Below are 19,317 nucleotides of genomic sequence, written 5' to 3'. Positions count from 1 at the left end.
GGCAATGTGGGCCGCCCACAAGGCTGGCCCTCGAACCCTCCCACCACCGACTCGCTTGGCTCTCCCGACGCCCCGGCCAGGGCTGAAGGCCACAGCGGGGTCTCTGGGTCCCGATCTGACCAGAAGCAAGCATGTGGGACAGGTGAGCACGACACACAGCAGGGCTCTGTCAAGACTGTGGCTACAGCCCGACACCGCCCCGTGCCTGCCCCTGCAGAATCTTACTGAGGCAAGGCCAGTCAGAATGTGTGCGCCCCGACCCTTTCACCCCAGACGCCGGCCCGTGCGAGGGCACAGGAGGCAGCCTGCCCCCAGGCGTGGGCGTGCCCGCCCTTCCGCCATCAACCCCACCGTGCACCCTCCCACGCCGGAGCCCCTCTCGGCCGTCCCGGGGCGCTCGCGGCAGCTCCCGCCCGCAGCGCCGGCACTCGGTGGCTGCGCACGAAGCCCGAGGACGGCGGACCGCACAATGAGCCTGGGCCACGCCGCCCGGCCCCGCGCCCTGCCCACGGCCGCGCCCCCGACGGAAGGGGCCGGGAAGGGCCCGGGAAGGGCCAGGCAGCCCGCGGCCGCCCCCCCAACGGAAGGGGCCGGGAAGGGTCCGGGAAGGGCCGGGCAGCCCACGGCCGCCCCCCTGACGGAAGGGGCCGGGAAGGGCCCGGGAAGGCGCCCGGACAGCTGGCCTCACCTAAGGCGCCTCCGCAGCCGGGCCGGCCCCCGCCGCGTCGCTATGGCGACGAGCGCCCCGCCCACGCGCCCGCTCGGCCGTTCTCGCGAGAGCGGCGTTACGCATCACTTCCGCGCGCGGGCTGCCTTCCGGCGGCGGAGGCGGACCTGAGGCTCGGGGCTCCGCGGCCCCGGTGACGGCCTCGCCCGGCCGAGCGGCGCCCGCCATGGCCGCTGCCCGGAGGGGCGCGCTGCTGCCGCTGCTGCTGCTGCTGGCCTGGCAGGCCGCGGCGCCGGCCGGCTGCGCGCACGACGACGACGACGACGACGAGGTGCCGGCCGAGTGGCTGCTGCTGCACGTCGTCCAGGGCCACGTCGGCGCCGGCAACTACAGCTACCTGCGGCTGAACCACGAGGGCAGGGTCGTGCTCCGCATGCGCAGCCTGCGCGGGGACGCCGACCTGTACGTGTCGGACCGCACGCTGCACCCGAGCTTCGACGACTACGAGCTGCAGTCGGCCACGTGCGGCCGCGACGGCGTGTGCGTGCCGGCGCACTTCCGGCGGCCCGTGGGCATCGGCGTGTACGGGCACCCCTCGCACCGCGACAGCGAGTTCGAGATGAAGGTCTATCTCGACAGGACCGCGCCCGGCCAGCCCGCGGCCCCCGCCGAGCCCGCGCCCGCCGACGAGGAGTCGGTGCTGTGGACGCTGGCCATCGGCGTCCTCAAGCTGCTGCTGGAGCTGCTCTTCTGAGGACAGGCCGCGGGCGTGCCCGGCGCCCTCTGAGGACAGGCCGCGGGCGTGCTCGGCGCCCTCTGAGGACAGGCCGCGGGCGTGCCCGGCGCCCTCTGAGAGACCGCGGGCGTGCTGGGCGCCCTCTGAGGACAGGCCGCGGGCGTGCCCGGCGCCCTCTGAGAGGCCACGGGCGTGCCGGGCGCCCTCTGAGAGGCCGCGGGCGTGCTGGGCGCCCTCTGAGGACAGGCCGCGGGCGTGCTGGGCGCCCTCTGAGAGGCCGCGGGCGTGCTGGGCGCCCTCTGAGGACAGGCCGCGGGCGTGCTGGGCGCCCTCTGAGAGGCCGCGGGCGTGCTCGGCGCCCTCTGAGAGGCCGCGGGCGTGCTGGGCGCCCTCTGAGGACAGGCCGCGGGCGTGCTGGGCGCCCTCTGAGAGGCCGCGGGCGTGCTCGGCGCCCTCTGAGAGGCCGCGGGCGTGCTGGGCGCCCTCTGAGGACAGGCCGCGGGCGTGCTGGGCGCCCTCTGAGAGGCCGCGGGCGTGCTCGGCGCCCTCTGAGAGGCCGCGGGCGTGCTGGGCGCCCTCTGAGGACAGGCCACGGGCGTGCTCGGCGCCCTCTGAGGACAGGCCGCGGGCGTGCCCGGCGCCCTCTGAGAGGCCACGGGCGTGCCTGGCGCCCTCTGAGGACAGGCCACGGGCGTGCCGGGCGCCCTCTGAGGACAGGCCGCGGGCGTGCTGGGCGCCCTCTGAGAGGCCGCGGGCGTGCTGGGCGCCCTCTGAGGACAGGCCGCGGGCGTGCTGGGCGCCCTCTGAGAGGCCGCGGGCGTGCTCGGCGCCCTCTGAGAGGCCGCGGGCGTGCTCGGCGCCCTCTGAGAGGCCGCGGGCGTGCTCGGCGCCCTCTGAGGACAGGCCGCGGGCGTGCCCGGCGCCCTCTGAGAGGCCACGGGCGTGCCTGGCGCCCTCTGAGAGGCCGCGGGCGTGCCGGGCGCCCTCTGAGGACAGGCCACGGGCGTGCCTGGCGCCCTCTGAGAGGCCGCGGGCGTGCCGGGCGCCCTCTGAGGACAGGCCACGGGCGTGCTGGGCGCCCTCTGAGGACAGGCCGCGGGCGTGCTGGGCGCCCTCTGAGAGGCCACGGGCGTGCTGGGGCTGCTGCGAGCTCGCCAAGGCCGCCGCACGAGAGAAGAGGGAAGGCGGCAGGAACTTGTCACCTGCGGGACGTTGACCGTGTAGCTTTTCAGCAAGATCACGCTTTCTGTACATTTCCCTGAGCCCGGACTTGGCCAGGCATTCGCAAGCGTCAGGGTTTCCCACCAGTTAGCATCAACCCAGTCTCCAGCCACAAGTTTGTCTTTTAGCATCTTGGACTATTGAAGGTTCTTGTTATTAAATTCCTTTGTTATTCTGCCTGTGGTGGGCCAGAAACAAGATTAGGAAAGCTTCGCGGAAGTAGGCAGTTCGAGGTAATGGAGGCACGGCTAAGTGTGTTCAGTTCGCTACATTTGTCCTCTGGGTTTCTGCAGGGAGCACTGAGATAAAAAAAACACCTTGGAAGATAGATTATTTTTCTACCTGAAATTACTTTCAAGAGTAAGAACAATTTATAATGAAATAAACTTGCAGATTTTAAGTTCACAGTTATTTTCAAAAATTTTCTTTATTAGCGTAAAAACGAAAATGTAAACTGGCACCAAATATTCCACATAAATGCATATTACGGTATGACAAAAACTGTTTTATCCCTCTTTGCTGTTTTTCCCCCTTCTGCCCACTTTCCTGGGTGTTGGGGGGGCTCGCTGACAACAGTCACAAATCCAGCGACCTAGGAGAAAAATTATTAGTTAATATTCAATGAAATGTTATTTTTACAGGACTGATTTAAGCTCTCCGTATCTGTCACTCATGACTGTCTCCTATACATTTGCAGTGTAAGGACATTACTAGTTCTTGAAGGAGAAAAATGTAAACTTCCATTGAAACAATCTTGTAATCGGTGTCATACAAACGAGGGTAAAAAATGACTAGAATCCTTCCCCAAATCCAAACACTACCAAACCTTAAAAATCCAGTTAATAGAAAGCCTAAACTAAAACCTAGCTCTGAATTTGACTTTTTGCAAGCTTTGTTCTCCTTTTGCCATACTGCCCTGCTGAACTATACCTGCACGGCACTTGGCTGCCCAGGAGTGAACTACACCGTACACCTGAGCTGAGTCACCACAACTGCTCGCCCATTCCCAAGAAACTTAGCTATTGGCATATGAAGTACTGTTAGGGCTAACTATGCAAGTAAGTTCAAAATTACAGCTAGCTGTGTAATGTTTCAGTCCAGTTATTGTGATTTATTCAGTTCTGTGCTCATTCAAAAGCTGTCTGGAACTATGCTGCCTCAATTTATAGAAATCTGGCTTAGTATCTTATGGAAGTATAGTAGTCGTTTTATTAATTTTCTAAGTAATGACTTATGAAAATAAAATCAAGGTTTTGAAACAAACTGTTTTCAGATACTTCCATGGAAAACACCACCTCACTCTTAGTCAATACGATGTCACAGCTGGATATGTAGGGATGAAAAGCAAGTGGACAGGGCCTGGGAAACTTTGTTCCTATCTGAACAGGATCTACAGGCTCATCACGCCACACTCAAGTCTTTACCTGATGGAATAGCACCAAGGCCCACACAAAAAGTATGATAACCTCTGTCACACACATCACAGAACATCATCTCTTCCTCGTGGTGGGGCTGTCCACACACAATGCATGTTTTACACTCCATACATTGCCATGGGTAGGTCTTAATCATAGAAACAAGCTCCGTGGTCATGTCCAGGCAGGAAGGATGGCCTAAATCAAAATCAGTGTTAGTATTTCACACAAGAACATCAACTTCATATGGCTTACAAAATAGGAGGCTGCTGCAGGAGTTGTCAAGAATGGCTCACATTTAATCACCAGAGAAATAAAAACACAAGGACTTTGTCTGCCTCTCAAGTAAACTGAATTTTTGGTTGAAGTCTAGCAGACAATGATAAATTCTAGTTTTTGAAGCAAAAAAAAAAAACAACGAGGGTTACATCGTAAGAAGACATTGGCGTACTTACCACTGTTCTCACACTGGGAGCAGTGTATGAGAGCCTCAGCCTTTCCTCTCTTGTTGGACTCCTTACCCTTCAGACAGATCCCACATATAGCATTTGGAATGACCTTTGGCTGGAAGGGCAGAAGAGGGCTATGAATGCGTGTCAGACGAGCTTATGTGGGTTCAAAGGAACTGTTACTTCATTGCCTTATCTTTACCAGAGAGAATCTGACAGCAGTCAGTTAACATTAGGACATACTGACTAAAGCCTTAGGTTTCATTTTAAAATTCTGTAAACATGATGTAATGTTAAGATTAAATGTAGCATTTTACACTCCCTACGTGCACAATAAGATCTGTATAATGAATGAACTTGAAGCAAGAATAAAATGTCAAGTGTCCATTAACTGGAAATAAAAATCAAGATTCAAATGACCATTACATGAAATTAAGATTATTAGAAAGGACTTACTTTTTAAGCAGTTTTATATATTGACTGTTGGTATTTTCCAAAGTCATAAAATAGATTTGTTAAGATAATGTTAAGATAATAATACTTAAGACAATTATTTGTTTAAAATGTTTTTAAGATAAAAATCAGCATTTTTAATTGAAAATGTCTAACTCCTATTCTGTTAACATTGCATAAATGTTTATGGGAATCCGAGTTGTGTGACTTTTGTAATGAAAGAACCTACATTAAAGAAAAAAGCATTCACTATGAGATGCAAAACAAAAAGAGAAACAAAAACAACAATGTTTCAAACAAGCAAAACACTGTATTCGCTTAAAAATATACACTCCTATTTTTTGAGCACCACTTGTATTTCAGAGTAAAACACCCATGGTCCAGGGAAGCCATGTGGGCAGCACAAGGGAAAGGACAGAGAAACACCTACAAGAGAAGGTGGAGGCCTTGACTGCTTCTGTTGGCCACCCCCACGTTACGGTGCCAAAACCAGCAGGAAAGACAGCAAGTAGGGACGGACAACAAAATGGGCCCAAGAGGCATGTTCACTTCTGTCTTATTCCAACACAGGCAAATTCTCAGTATTTGTCCTAAATTACAGAGCCAAACAGGACTCTCAATAAAACTAGTAACAACTTTGTATGCAACATTCCAGCTTTGAAATATCTCACTGCCTCTTTCATGATCTAACTAACTTAATCCTAATTCTTTTAAAATTCTCTTTCTTTGCAAAAGATGACAGAGGCATTCAAAAAGAATTTTTGGCTTATTTATTTAGAAAAAATCAATCTTACACATAAATATAATAAAAACAATAACTAAACAATGACAAATGTCTACAAAATAATAAATATCATGGCAATTAAACATACATATAAAACATTTTCATTAACTATTCTACATCTCCTACATGTATCTTCGCACCCTGCTCCCCTCAACAAGACAGTGTCACATGCTCAAACCTTTCAAGTCTTACAGTGTAGCAACTCTCTGTGGTTCCTACTGCATTCTAAGTGTGAGGGTCTTGCCGTGTGTTCTACGCACCTAAGTAAAAAGCAGCTAGGAAGTGCTCTTCTGGTTCAGTTGCAATCTAACCTGCTAATTACCATGATGGAACAGCAGCAAGCTACCACTCAATCCACTGAACAGGTGCGCCACTGACTCCACACTTGTCTAAGTTAATGCTCGTACGGTAAGTACTCTCTTAGCTTTGACTCAAGTCAGGAAGTCATCATACAACAACAAATTCTAAGGAGAACTATTCATAGCAGATACTTTACAAAACAAAATTCAAAGGAAATAAAATACAACGCTGGTCATTCACATTCTAGTGCCCTTCAAGTTCTACAATCATTAGATATGACACCTGCAATAGAGGGGGACACTAAGAAAATCTAGGTTTACTTTCAAGCTCAAATCATGTTTTGTCAAACCACTTAAGATTTTTCTTACCCAATCTGACATCTTCATCTTGATCATAAGAGGGAGAGAGTGGAGAAGAAAAGGGGAAGAGAGCTCCAGGACACTTGCTACAACAATGCCTCAACACTCGGCCAAAAGGACCCCATTCAGGCCCCCAACCCTCTGAGAAGCCGTGTGCCTACACCCAGACCCCCGTGCACCCACTATGAGCATGGCCAGGAAGTTGGTCTCTATTCACAAACAGAAGAGTTGAGAGGGCAGGAGGGAAAGGAACAGGGAAAACCCTGCGGAGATGAAGGCAGCAGAGGCCTAGTGTGTGAGAGACACAGCTACGCTGACGAGAAAACCACACTACCAGTCCACTTACATGGGTCCCTCATGGTAGCTCTAGCACAATATAGATTTCAATTACACGCATACAGGCCTGAATCCTAACAATTATGCCTAATTTCAGGTTAATATAACCTAAGCAATACTGTCCTACGAATTAAGGGCAAGCACTAAGGAATCTTACTAAGCAATACATCAAAATACATTATCATTTTTATTTAACACTCATATTTTAAAATGTAAGTATGACCTTCAAGTCTGAAGTACCCTAATATGGAGGCACATCCTGGCTTATTAATACTTTTCATCGACAGCTTAACTCTTAATAAACTTGTTCACATTAATGTCTAGATACTGGCAGTTCCCATCTGAAATACCAGCTGATAAATTATACTACTTTGCAGTCAATGATAGAATTGAACAGTTCCTCATTCGCAACCTGTATTAACATCTATTTCAAAATTATCTTTTTTAATCCATGATGAACAGACTCACTGTCTGAAAGCTCTGTTTACAGTGAAGAGTTAACACAACCATGCTTCGAGCTGCCACTCCCACTTGGATCTCTCACAAGACCAACAGCACACACACTCGTGGAGGCTACATTTCCGAAATTTAATCTTTGGAGTTCATTTGCTTTGAAGCACTAGTTTAAATCTTTAGTTTAAAAAAAATTACATAGGGCCCGGCGGCGTGGTCTAGCGGCTAAAGTCCTCGCCTTGAAAGCCCCGGGATCCCATATGGGCACTGGTTCTAATCCCGGCAGCTCCACTTCCCATCCAGCTCCCTGCTTGTGGCCTGGGAAAGCAGGAGAGGACGGCCCAATGCTTTGGGACCCTGCACCCGCGTGGGAGACCTGGAAGAGGTTCCTGGTCCCGGCATCGGTTTGGCGCGTACCGGCCCTTTGCGGCACACTTGGGGAGTGAAACATCGGATGGAAGATCTTCCTCTCTGTCTCTCCTCCTCTCTGTATATCCGGCTTTTCAGTAATAATAAAATCTTTAAAAAAAAAAAAAATTACATAAGTATGTATGTAAAAACAAGTGCAAAAATCCCAAGAGTGCAGCCTAGGAAGCCGTGGTAGCAGCCAGCCCTCACTGACTCAAGCTCCCACTTGCCAAAGCCTGCCAAGCACACGGTTCCAGTTGATGACAAAACACGGAAGACACCAACTGCTTTAGGTCGCTTTGTGACTTCAAGAAAACAAAGGTAAACAAACTGTTATCACATGTTCTGATTAGGTTGTGGGGAAGCTAACAGTTCACATCAACCTGTTTTCCTGGGTTATTCACCACAAGTGCAATTCTAACACAGCTAGATATCAACGTATCTAACACCTTTCCCAGCAAATTACCTTACTCAAATTTTCTCCTTCAGTACACCTTCGTCATGACAACAGAAAGCACACCAACACAGTCCAGAATGAAGAGCTGCGCATTTCACTATCACCTCAAAACATAAACCGTGCTGTTAGCTCTATTCCTGGTAGGATATTCTTCAGCCCCCACATGCAAACACTACCACTCACCCCTCACCTAACCTTCAGAAGGGGAAGGGGCCGACACAGGGAGCAAATGTTCAAAGTGACATTTGCTAACAACCTACTACCTTTCTCTGAGAATAATCAGATTCCAAAGCTGACAAGAATGTTTTATCCTTGTCATAAGATTATACAGGCTAATTGCCAAGGTTATGCTAAAAATCACCACAATGTAAATAACATTTAGAAAATTTACTATTTTCTATCCCAGACTTGGCTAAATTCAGCAGAGGGAATAGTTAATCGTCAGAATAAGCTCAGATCTTTCTTAACGAAAGGCACTACAAAAACTTCCAACTTAGTCTGATGGTACAGCCCCGCAGCCTAACAGTTCAGCATTAGCTATGCCAACGGCTAGGATATTTAAAATGAGACAATTGTGATCTTAACTCCAAGGAAAGGAAAAATACAAAATTCTGCCTATGAAGCAATGATTTAAAAACTCATACTTGCCTGGTTATTTAAAAGGAGAAAAAATATATTAAAGTAATACACACAGAGAGAACAGAAGCTAAACCATGGCCAAAGTGACAGAAAAGCCACCAGAGAACCAAGCAGAGAGGAAGAGGCTTGCAGGGCGCACAGCACAGAAGAGCAAGGGAGGCCGGCAAGCGGGGCTCCAGTCACAAAGTGAACACACGTCAGGGAGAGAGGCTGGTCAGGAAAGAAGCTGAGTCAGGGGCTTTTTTCTTCTACCTTGTACCCAGGAAGTGATTTGGACAGTACAGAACGTTTGGAACCATCTTTTCTTGGAGTGGCAGCTTTGTCTTTGGGCTTCTGTCGTCCTGGAAGCGAGTCCTCCTGGCCGTCAGGAGGGCTTTCCCCTTCAGATACATTGCCAGAGGAGCTGTCCTGGAGGGCAGAAGGCAAAAACAAAGGTTCCTTGGAGTTAAGACCCACTAGAGACTGAACTGTGAACAGTACAAGAAGAGGGCAAAAACCAAGGTTAGCGTTGGTCCATTTGCAAGCAGATCATTCTAAGTATTTGGTAACTTTCCAGTGGAGATTTTTGGGAAGCTAAAAATAGTACCTACTGTTTATAAACACAATATAGCTCAAAGTTAATTCCATTTGCCAGTAACGAGCCTTAATCCATTCCCTGCTTTCTGAGTTATGTCAACAACAGTACTGCACACTTGAGCTCGTGAGGGACCACGAGGAAGTGTGTACGTCCCGAGCGATAACCAAGAACAAAGCTGCACTTCCAGGAGAAATGATGCAGCGGTCAACAGTCCCAGCATCAGGGATAATGTCACACATGTTACACAAAGTTTAAAACCTGAATATCTGACTGCTTAATAAAAACACACTTAATTTTAAAATTTTGTTTTGCTTAAACCCAAGCATGCCACTAAAGACAACCACTGGAAGCACCAATGATCTCTTGGTTGTTTTCCTTGTGCCCGTATGTCCAGATGCCCAGACGTCCAGACATACACAGCTTCCAACCTAGAATGCCTCCATTTGCTAACACACAAAACCAGAGGGCACTGCGAGTGCATACTTTCTTACATCATCAGATAGTCTCTGAACTGTATTTCTAGCCTGCTAATGTTGTGCAGTCTCATCCACTGTGAACATTAGCAGCTCAACAGCATCTTAGTTTACGCAGCATTAGACACGATTTAGAAGATGTTGGCAACCAGAAAACAAGGTCCTTGCAGAGGCAGCACGTTCTCAGGTTTTAAAGCCCAAGCTCTGCCTGCCATTGGGATCGAGTTTTCTGTTCACCCCAAGTTCATTGATCCCCCACTGCCCCAGAGCTGCATCCGGCTACTCCAAAAACAGAGTCATGAGCAAATCACACTCACGGCACAACACATTAGCAAAGCTGTTTTTCTCTAAGGGGCCTCAGATTAACGAAGCAACAGAAACATAAGTTACCATGCTCTCCCAACACAAGAACCACATTTTCTCAGTGGCAAGAGATCCAGGTCTGTTTTGTTCCAGTTTCCGTTCTAGAGTAACTAGATGAGCAAAGTGTGAACTACTCAGGACCCTTGTTTGTCCAAGCTGTTCACAAGAACAAGGGGCGACTCCAAAAGTGAAACTTACCCAAGGCCACACACAGCTTGTATCTATCCACAGACACAAATGAAACCTTTTTACAAAAAGGGGGACATTCATTCTAATGTCTCCATAGAGAAACGAGCACAACTTTGGGGGGACACATCCTAGTCAAGAAAGCGTGCTCACCGAGGCGCCTTTGCTCTTCCGCTTCTCCTCGCCTGGGCCATCTTCTGCTTCATCCGAGTCGCCCTCACTGTCCAGGGCGGGGAGCTCAGGATCCAGGGGGGGCTCATACAAGGCTGTGTTCAATGGCAAATACCGCAGTTCATCCGGGGAGTACCTGAAGGACAGGAAGCTAGTCACTTTCCTTTATCACTGAACATGAGGGGTTGAATCTGCTGGGCTAGGAAGACAGCTTTAAACTACCTCAGGGACTCCACATAATCTCAATAACCATGGCATTTTTTTTTCATTCCATCACCAAGACGGAATAAGCTTAAACATTTCTTTACTAAACTGATGACATTAAACAAGCATTTGATTTCTTATTACCTAAGATAATGCCTCTCCCCTTCACCTTCAACCAATAACCAAAAAGAACAAAACAAGGAAGGTCAGCTGACAAGGGTGAAAAGCCTGAGTCGACTCAGCTGCCCTCCACGCTGCATTCCTTCATGTGTACAATGAGAAGCGAAGTAGAGTAGGCCTCACAGAACAACATGAGGGTTAAGGAAAGTTAACGCGTAGTAACCGCAGCACTGTGTTGTATATACCATTTAAGAAATAGCTTTCAGTAACACGTTATTTTAAACCAATTGTGAAGCATCACCTTAACAAAACTGATCACCTATTCTGTCTGAAGCTAGACCAAACCTACCCACCCCCCATGCTGCTCTTGCCTTCAGCAAGTGTTCATAGAGGACCGGCCTGGGACAGCACGTCCCTCCACAGCCATCACACAGAAAACAAAGGAGGCAGGACACCGGCACAGGACTCCTGCTCACTTGCCAATCCGAAATTTAAAAATTTCAAATAGAAATTTCTGCCCATGAATTGAATTTGACTTTCAGACAGCAGGGATTCTGTACTCTAGTTTAAATTCTATTCCCCCAAAATTATGTTCTGTCCCTAAGAACACATAATTCCCAGCTCAGGTGAATACAACATGACCCATCAGCCCTGAGTTTTTAGTACGACGCAGGCTGGGAGCAGCCTCTCGGTCACAGGGATGGACCAGAGCCACCTGCTCCTTCCCTGGTATCTTCAGCCCGTTCTAGCCCACACGTGACCCACAAAAGCATCTGTCAGAACACAGGCTCTGAGCTCGTCCACCAGTGCTGACCGGTCCCTCACACTGGGAGCAGGGAGGCGCCAGGCCCTGGGGGAGCAGACACCACAGCCCAAATCTGTCAACTGTTCCTGATCAGAGAATCAGATGAGATTAACCCACCATACACCCTGTGCAGTGGCTTAGGGCGTGCTTACAGACCTCCGAGCTGACAGGAGCAAGCACCAAAGCGAGAGCAAAGGTAATCGAAGCTGACGAATACCTCTTGTAATACTCCTGGAACTGGCCGGGGATGAGAGCCACTGGGTAAGAGCTGACCTTCGTCCGATCGGTGGGCAACACCTTGTACTTTCCCTGAGGCACCTGGATGACCTGTACCAACATAAAGGGGAACAGGGCTCACTCCACACTGGGAATCACGGGATTCCCCTGGGACGGCAACCCCCACCTGCTCTCAACTGCATCAATCCTTCCCCTGTGAAAAAGCTACAAACTGAAGCAAAACAGGGCCATAACCTGAGACTCGGTGCTGTCTCCACGGGGCCGCTCTGGCCATCCCTCCCTGTAAGCACAATTCCAGCAGTGCAGTCTATCTCACGCTCACCACTCAACACAGCAGGACGTGAGCAAGAGCTGAAGGACTACGCATATGCTTTAACACTAAAGAGCAGGCGGGGTGAGCAGCAAACAGCAGAGGGAGGCTACCGACTCATTACAAACCACAGCTCAAACTGGGGCAGGAAAGAACTCAGGCAAAAAGCAGTAAAAAGCCACAGCCCAGGCCCAGAAACGACAGTACTTAAATCACCCTACATGTGTCTGTAAGTCAAAATAAGCTCTTCTCTCCTCCATGCGCTCCCGGTTTAAGTTGCTATTAAACTCAGCTGCTTTCTTGGCAGCTTTCTTGATGTACTCAGGCACTTTGCTGGCTTCGACCTTCTGAGTATTCTGTTGTTGCATTTGCTGAAATAAAAACATCATATTTCAAAGTCTTGTATTAAATATCAGTTGCCCAGACCCAAATAAAAGCAGTGGGTCACCCCACAACTCACAGAATATTCTTTATAATGGTCGGTGATTCGCTGGCGTTCTTTTTCTTGTAGAATAACCGAGTATTCCGCATGTTTGGCTGGATATTCTCTTATCATTAAATCAATCACTTCGTCACTACGCAACGCTGTTAACCCTATGACAGACAAATAAAAAGTAAAGTTCTTAACGATGACGGGACAAAATCATTCTTTCAATTTGCTTCTCTTTCAAACTCATTTAAAAGGTTTTCAAACAGTCAAAGGAAAATACTTTAAAACATCTGAAAATAGGGCCCGGAGCAATAGCTCGATTAGCTAATCCTCCCCTTGCAAAACACTGGGATCCCATCTGAGTAACATTTCATGTCTCGGCTGCTCCACTTCTGATCCAACTACCTGCTTAGGGCCTGGGAAAGCATCGCAGGGTGGCCCGAAGCCTTGGGACCCTGCACCTGTATGGCGGACCTAAGTGAAGTTCTGGGATCCCGACTTGGGCCTGAACCAAATACAGCCACTGCGGCCATTTAGGAGTGAACCAGATGGGTGAGTGCTCTGCTTCTCCCTCTGTCATTCTACATCTCAAATACATAAATAAAATCTTGAAAAAAAAAAAAAAAACCTACAAAGTTTGCACATAAAATATTTTGATAGCTCCATAAAATTATTTAAAAATCATATTGCTATGGAATATAGGCTTCTATATTGCTAGAGAATATAAAGATTATAAGCTCTGCATTTTAGTAAACAATCTAGAATTTAAGCAGTTCACCGTATTTCCACCACTGATCAATGCTCTGGAGGACACGCGGCTCTGGTGTCCCCTCACACATGCTCGGCTTGACGAGGTCGCAAGAATCCTCATTACCTAGGGTGCACTGAGTCTCCGTGATGACATTCAACTCCCTCAGGTAGAGCTTCTCCTTGTGAGACAAATCTCGCCTCTCTAAATCTCAAAAAAACAAAAATAACAACAAAGAACAGAAGAGCGTTAATAACAGTAAAGTAAAGTGGCAGGCATGATAAAACTTCTGAAACCTTAAAAATTTTTTTCAGAAGTACTTCATTATGTATTTCAAATATTATTAAAGCGACTACTCAAGCTCTGCATCAACTCAAGAAGTAAAACTGGCAACAGAATAACCCAAACAAGCAAGTACAAACAGCTGTGCAGGACAGGCCGGCAGAGACCGCCCTCAGCTCCGGCAGCTGCGCATTCAGCCCAAAGTCAAGCAGCAGTGCTCAAAAAAGAAATCACGGCCACAGAGATTTTCTTGTGAAACTTCCCCCAGAAAGCCACCTTTCTCACTTTTCAATCAGTTTACAGATGTAAGAACACATTAGTGAGCAGGCAGAGAAACCAAAAGCTTGGGAACTCGAAATGTACCACAGAGTCACAAAGAGCTTCTCAGCTGAGTTCGACTCCACCCCTTCCCACACGAGGACTGAAGTACCTGGGTACTTCCGCTTAAAGGACGTCACACCCAGGTATTCACTGACTTGCTCCTGAAGCATGTAGTACTCGCCGGCTTCGTCGGGCGGCCACTTGTACTCGATCAGGTTTTCCGCTGGATAGTAACTGAAGCTGGTGCAAAGCGTACATTACGTCAGCAAACGTTAGCTACTTCTTCCCTGGAGGTTATTTTGAAAATTCTTTGCCTGTTATGACTTCGCATGAATATCAAAGATTACAAAACAGGTAACAGAGAAGCAACCACCTGATGTTTCAAAGCCCAAAGCCTTCCACACAGTGAAAGGGGCCCACGATGCCCGGGCGGGCTGCGGCCCTCCACTGTATCATGGGCCCATGGGCACTAGGACAGCAGTGCCAAATGTTTGTGCAAAACGCTAACTAAATTTAAGAAATTTATCACAAATATTGAAAACCATGCAGGGTTTTTTGCTGTATTTTTTAAAAAAAATATTTGATTTGAAAGGCAGAGCTCCAGAGAGAAGGTGAGAGAGAGCTCCCCTACCTGTCGGTTTACTCTCCAAAGAACCCCAACAGTTGGGGCTGGGACAGGCTGAAACCAGAAGGCTGGAGGGCCATCCAGGTAGGCCTGGGCCCGCAGTGGCAGGGAGCCACACACCTGGGGGCCATCCCCCACTGCTCTCCCAGGCACATTAGCAGGGAGCTGGACCAGGAGAACAGCCAGGACTCAAACCAGAGTCCCAAACAAAAGAGCATTTTCCATACACATTCTAATAGTCCTCCTCTGTCATCCCCCAGTGTGACCAGCTTCTGTCTCATTCTTAACAAGTTTTGAGCAGCTGGGCAGGCAGAGCTCAGCAGGGAAACGAGCCAGGATGACCTGTGCTCCAGGGCACAGTCCATCTGCACTGAGGACAGCCCTCAGGAGCTGTGGGTGGCCCACTTCTACGGGACAGGCAGAAACATGACGCTCTTTTCTGCAACTATTCATTTAAAAAGAAATGGACAAGGTCAGTGTTCCCAATTCTTGTGTTGGAAAACTGGAAAGCCACATGCAAAAATGTGAAAGGTGATCCCTGGCCTTAAATCACAAACAAAAATGACCTCAAGGAATCAACAACCCAAACAGGAGCTAATTAGAAAACTGTTAGATGAAAACACAGTAAATCTTCATGATTTAGGATTTGGCAGTGTATTATGAGACAAAATACCAAAACCACAAGCAACAAAAGAAAAAATAATCTGGATTTTATCAAACTTTAAAAACTGCACCAAAAGACACTATCACTAAAGCATGTAAGAAAAACCATTTTTCAAATTATATATCTGAAAAGGAAATAATGTCCAGAATATATAAAGAACTGCTAAAATACATATACGTATATATACAAAACCCATATGAAAAATGGACCAAGGACTTGTTGAAGCATTTTTCCAAGCGTAAACAAATAGCTGGTGAGCACAAGATGCTCAATATCACCAGTCACCATGGAAATGCAACACCTCACACCTCGCAGGACAACTACGACTAAAACAAAACAGGAAACCACAACTACATGGATGTTAAGCTGATGGGCAGGCAAAGCCGTGTGAAAAAGCGCGACAGCTCCCCAAAGGCTGACTCAACCACGTGCACAGCCAGGCGTAGACGCAACCCCAGCATTCCTCGAGACGGGGTGAACAAAGCACGGAACATTGCAGGGGACAGGACTCAGCCTGGAGAGTGCCACTACAGCTCTGACGGGACATACGCTGGCACATCAAGAGCCGTGACGACATTACACCAAATGCAGTATGACAAGCTAGAGCACAGCTGTTGAGAGCTCGGCTTCCTGGGTGCGTCAACAGTGCTGCCAGGCTACAGGGGCAGGAAGACACCAAGCGAAGTTACCACTGAATGTCTGCGGGTCTATGTGGGACAGCAGAAGTTTAGCAAACAGCTGGTAAGTGCGTCTGTGCAACATTAGTGATTAATTAACGCCACTGGATTGTAGACCTAAAAACCATTAATTTGGCAAATTTTACCTATTTTACTAGGATATATTTTATTCCCTCGCTCTCAGTGGCTCTCAGTATCAATTTTGCCATCACATTATGAAGAGGAGGAAAACATTATAAATGCTCCATAGCCCCTGGCCACAGCTGCGCAGCTGGAGTAGCAAGCAGTAAAGGAGTACCTGAGATCTTGGCTTGAAGTCTCACAACTTCTGGAGCTGTCTCCTGAGCCCATCCGCCTCCGTTTGGACGGCTGGGTGCCATCATTTGAATTATCTTCAGTGTCATCCTGTATATTTGAAAAAGCCAGTAACAGTCATCATTAGAGAATAAACAACAAGAACAAAGTCTCAACAACACAAATGTTAACGTCCTGTTAAGAAGCTAATCATCTGGAGTGAGCGCAAACTGAAACAAAACTAGGAACAAAACAAGAAAACTCCCAAATAAACCATCAATCTGACCTTACTTTTGCTTTCTCAGCAAATGTCTTGTGCTTCTAGACAGAACACTATGGCATGACCCCGTATAAGCTGGGGGGCAGACATAGGAATAGTTCAATCACTGAACTGAATTTAGAGGTCTAACTATGACCATGCAGCCGCCTTTAGTCACATCCCTGTAAGAAACAGGAGCGAAGAGGACCTGTGAGTACAAGGACTGAACCCACACCGCTATTTCACAAAAGGAAAAATACAACCTCGTAAAAGCCATCAGTCTGTAATACTCATACACACAAGCAGAGAGGCAGCCCTGCTATTCTTGCAATTACTGACAGTACCAGACCATCCAGGCTATGGCAACCAGTCCTTCCACCAAAGGACGGGGTGAGGCACCAACCTTCCGAAACCGATTTAACTGCACACTAGTCCAAATTTAAGGCAGCAAGAGATCATTTTTCTCTTGCAAGTCAAAGCAATGTAGCTTGATACTCACACAATTCTTTTAAAAACACAGTCCTGACCAAATAAAGAGCAGCACTCCACAGTGGCCAGCTTGCTGCGACTGCCTGCTGGGCCTCACTTGGGAGCCCACTGGCCTGTGGTGCTCACTCTCCCCAGAATTTCTGGAAAACCAAGGTGACTATCAGTGGTTTATACACAGAAAGCGGCACTTGGGCCAAGGACTAGCAAAACACCTGTCCACTAAAGATCAAAACTAGGATCGTGGGCCCTTCACCCAGCGTTTTTACCAGCTGGGAAACCCAAAACCCTTCCCTCTCAGTCCTCCCAGGTTAGCACCCCACTCAAGGCTCCGCACCCTCGAAAAGCAGCACCCAGGCTGGCAGAACACAGCTTCCCAACCAACAGTGATAATGCACTCAGCATCTCACACACACACATCACTCTTTTTCAGCTTTTCTTGCTTGCCTGTGATTACTTTAAGAAATTCCATATCAATTTGTTTTAAAAACCTCCTCTGGATGAGTAACTGAAACATCTGAAAACGGACTAAACTTTCAAGGCAGAGTATCAAAAAACGCGCAGGCCACAACTAATGGCTTAGGCTCTCCACACAGCAACAAAAAAGGCAGAGTCCCTGGGAAACTGCCCCTTTCTGGAGAGTCAAGTTGCAGCAGCTCTCCAACCTGGGGTTTAGGGGAAGCCACCAAGCTCCCAGGCGCACTGAAGTCTGCATACGTGTTCCTCAGTTACAGGCAGTTCTCCCAGCTGCTGCACACCCGCGCCAGGGGAGCAGGGTGTGTGGACCTGGGCGGCCACGGGAGTAGAGGTTGTGTGCGGGCCCGGGGGGGGGGTTTGAGGGGATCCAGAATCAAGGGGTATGTGGGGGGCCCAGGAGCAAGGGGTGTGGGGGATCCAGGAGGGGTGTGGGGGGATCCAGAGTGCGTGGGGGGAATCTGGGAGTAGGGGGTTTGTGGGGGAGATCAGGGTATGTGGGGGAACTGGGATCGCGGGGTGTCGGGGGAACCCGGAGTGACCTCGGGAGCTGGGCCGCGCGGGACAGCGGAGGCCCACGGCAGTCACCTCCAGGGCCGGGTGTATAAGGGTCAGCTGGGGACACGGTGCCTGCAGCTCCAGGAGGCGACCCCGTGGACAGCCTGGGGAGGCCGGTCTCAGCTCGGGGTCACACCCGTCCCCCTCCCCCACAAACCACGCCAACTTGAGAAGCGCCGCGCGGGACGCGTCCCACCCCACGCGGGGTCCACATCCGAGGCACTCTCCGTCCTGAGCGTCCGGCTAGCGGAGAAGGCGCCCGACGCGGGCTGCTGCGGCAACAGGCACGGCCGGGGGGCCGCCCGAAGGGCACCGCGCTCCGGGCCGCGGAACTTTCTCCGCCGTCCCGAGGGGCACCGCCGGGGCCAGCGGCCCGCTCCGCCCCCGCCCCTCCCGGGGAAGCCAGCAGCCGCCCCGGGCCTCACCTTCGCGGACTGCGCTCCGGGGCTGGCCGGGTCGCTGTCGCACGGCCGCGGGGACAGCGCCGCCCCGGGCCCGGCCGCGGCCGCCATGAGCCCCAGCGCCCCGCGCCGCCGCCGCCGCCGCCGCCGCCTCCTCGTCCCGGCCGCCGCCGCCGCCGCCGCCGCCGCCGCCGCGCGGGCCGCCCGCCGCCCCGGCCCCGCCCCCTCCGCCCGCCCGCCCGGGGGCCGGCCCCTGCCGCCGCGCGCCCCGCGGCCCGCCAGCGCCGCCGCCATGGCCGCCGCCAGCGCGCCCGCCCGCCGCGGGCGCCGAGGAGCGCGGCCCGGATGCAGGAGGCGCGGCGGCGGCGACCGCGCTCCTCACGTCAGCCCCGGCGGCCCGCCGCGCTCCGCCCGCGGCTCCGCTCGGCCCCTGGCGCCCTCAGCCCGCCGCCGCGCTCGGCCCCGCGTCCTCCTCAGCCCCGGCCCGGCGCGCCCCGCCTCAGCCCGCCTCAGCCCGCCTCAGCCCGCCGCCGCCTCGGCCCCCGCCCCGCCCCGGCTCGCCGCCGCCCCCTCCCCGGCCCCCGGCCCGGCCCCTCCACACGTCAGCCCTCTCCTCCCACCGCGCCGCCCGCGCCGCGTCCCCGCTCGGGGGTCCCCGCGCCGCCCCTTCCTCCCTGGCTCCGGGGGCGGCGGCCCGCCCTCCCCGACAGGGGTCCGCCCAGCCCCTGCACCCTGCCGCGGTGCCCGCCGCACGCCTCCGCTGGAGCCCCCTCCACTCCCAAGCGGGGGTCCCTGCCGGGGTCCCCGCTCGCTCCGCCCTGCCGGGCGCCCGCCCCTCGCTGCAGGGCTTCGGCCCACTCCCAGCGCGCTCGCTTCCTGCCTGCCTGGGTGCCCCCGAGCTCGGTCCTGGCCGTGGCCTTGGCCGCCTTGTGCGGCCGCTCCCTCGCTCACGCAGCGCCCTCGGCCGCCGCCCTC

At 51.3% G+C, this 19,317-nt stretch overlaps 2 protein-coding genes across 6 annotated transcripts; one reads left to right on the top strand and one right to left on the bottom strand.

Moving 5' to 3' along the window:
* The first annotated feature begins 786 nt into the window (after positions 1–786).
* Positions 787–1,425, top strand: C1H6orf120 (chromosome 1 C6orf120 homolog). Its single transcript, XM_012930460.2, has one exon. The coding sequence runs from the start codon at positions 894–896 to the stop codon at positions 1,419–1,421; it is 528 nt and encodes a 175-aa protein (XP_012785914.2). The 5' UTR covers positions 787–893; the 3' UTR covers positions 1,422–1,425.
* A 1,607-nt stretch (positions 1,426–3,032) lies between these two features.
* On the bottom strand, positions 3,033–18,912 carry PHF10 (PHD finger protein 10). Of its 5 annotated transcripts, none has more exons than XM_058669355.1 (12): positions 18,367–18,912; positions 16,169–16,275; positions 14,014–14,144; positions 13,428–13,511; positions 12,584–12,717; positions 12,345–12,494; positions 11,794–11,903; positions 10,430–10,583; positions 8,930–9,085; positions 4,495–4,603; positions 4,049–4,237; positions 3,033–3,216 (listed from the first exon to the last, which is right to left on the bottom strand). In XM_058669355.1, exons 1-12 carry the CDS (start codon positions 18,634–18,636, stop codon positions 3,131–3,133), a joined length of 1,680 nt encoding a protein of 559 aa, XP_058525338.1. In that variant the 5' UTR covers positions 18,637–18,912; the 3' UTR covers positions 3,033–3,130. The 5 variants fall into 5 exon arrangements, with proteins under 5 accessions (XP_058525338.1, XP_058525777.1, XP_058524860.1 ...); XM_058669794.1 differs by having other exon boundaries at positions 13,428–13,505; XM_058668877.1 differs by having other exon boundaries at positions 13,332–13,505; positions 18,367–18,541.
* Positions 18,913–19,317: the final 405 nt, after the last annotated feature.

This window comes from Ochotona princeps, chromosome 1 (assembly GCF_030435755.1).
Source record: "Ochotona princeps isolate mOchPri1 chromosome 1, mOchPri1.hap1, whole genome shotgun sequence".
In the NCBI taxonomy this organism is placed as follows: Eukaryota; Metazoa; Chordata; class Mammalia; order Lagomorpha; family Ochotonidae; genus Ochotona; species Ochotona princeps.
This window is presented reverse-complemented; position numbering and strand designations above follow the sequence as displayed.

Excerpts from the sequence above, each read along its gene's own strand:
- C1H6orf120 (XM_012930460.2), top strand. The coding sequence starts at position 894 with ATGGCCGCTGCCCGGAGGGGCGCGCTGCTGCCGCTGCTGCTGCTGCTG.
- PHF10 (XM_058669355.1), bottom strand. The coding sequence starts at position 18,636 with ATGGCGGCGGCGCTGGCGGGCCGCGGGGCGCGCGGCGGCAGGGGCCGG. Across the intron at positions 12,718-13,427 it reads GGAGACTCAGTGCACCCTAG|GGTTAACAGCGTTGCGTAGT; the intron begins GTAATGAGGATT and ends TGTCTGTCATAG. Across the intron at positions 3,217-4,048 it reads CCTTGGTGCTATTCCATCAG|GTCGCTGGATTTGTGACTGT; the intron begins GTAAAGACTTGA and ends TTTTTCTCCTAG.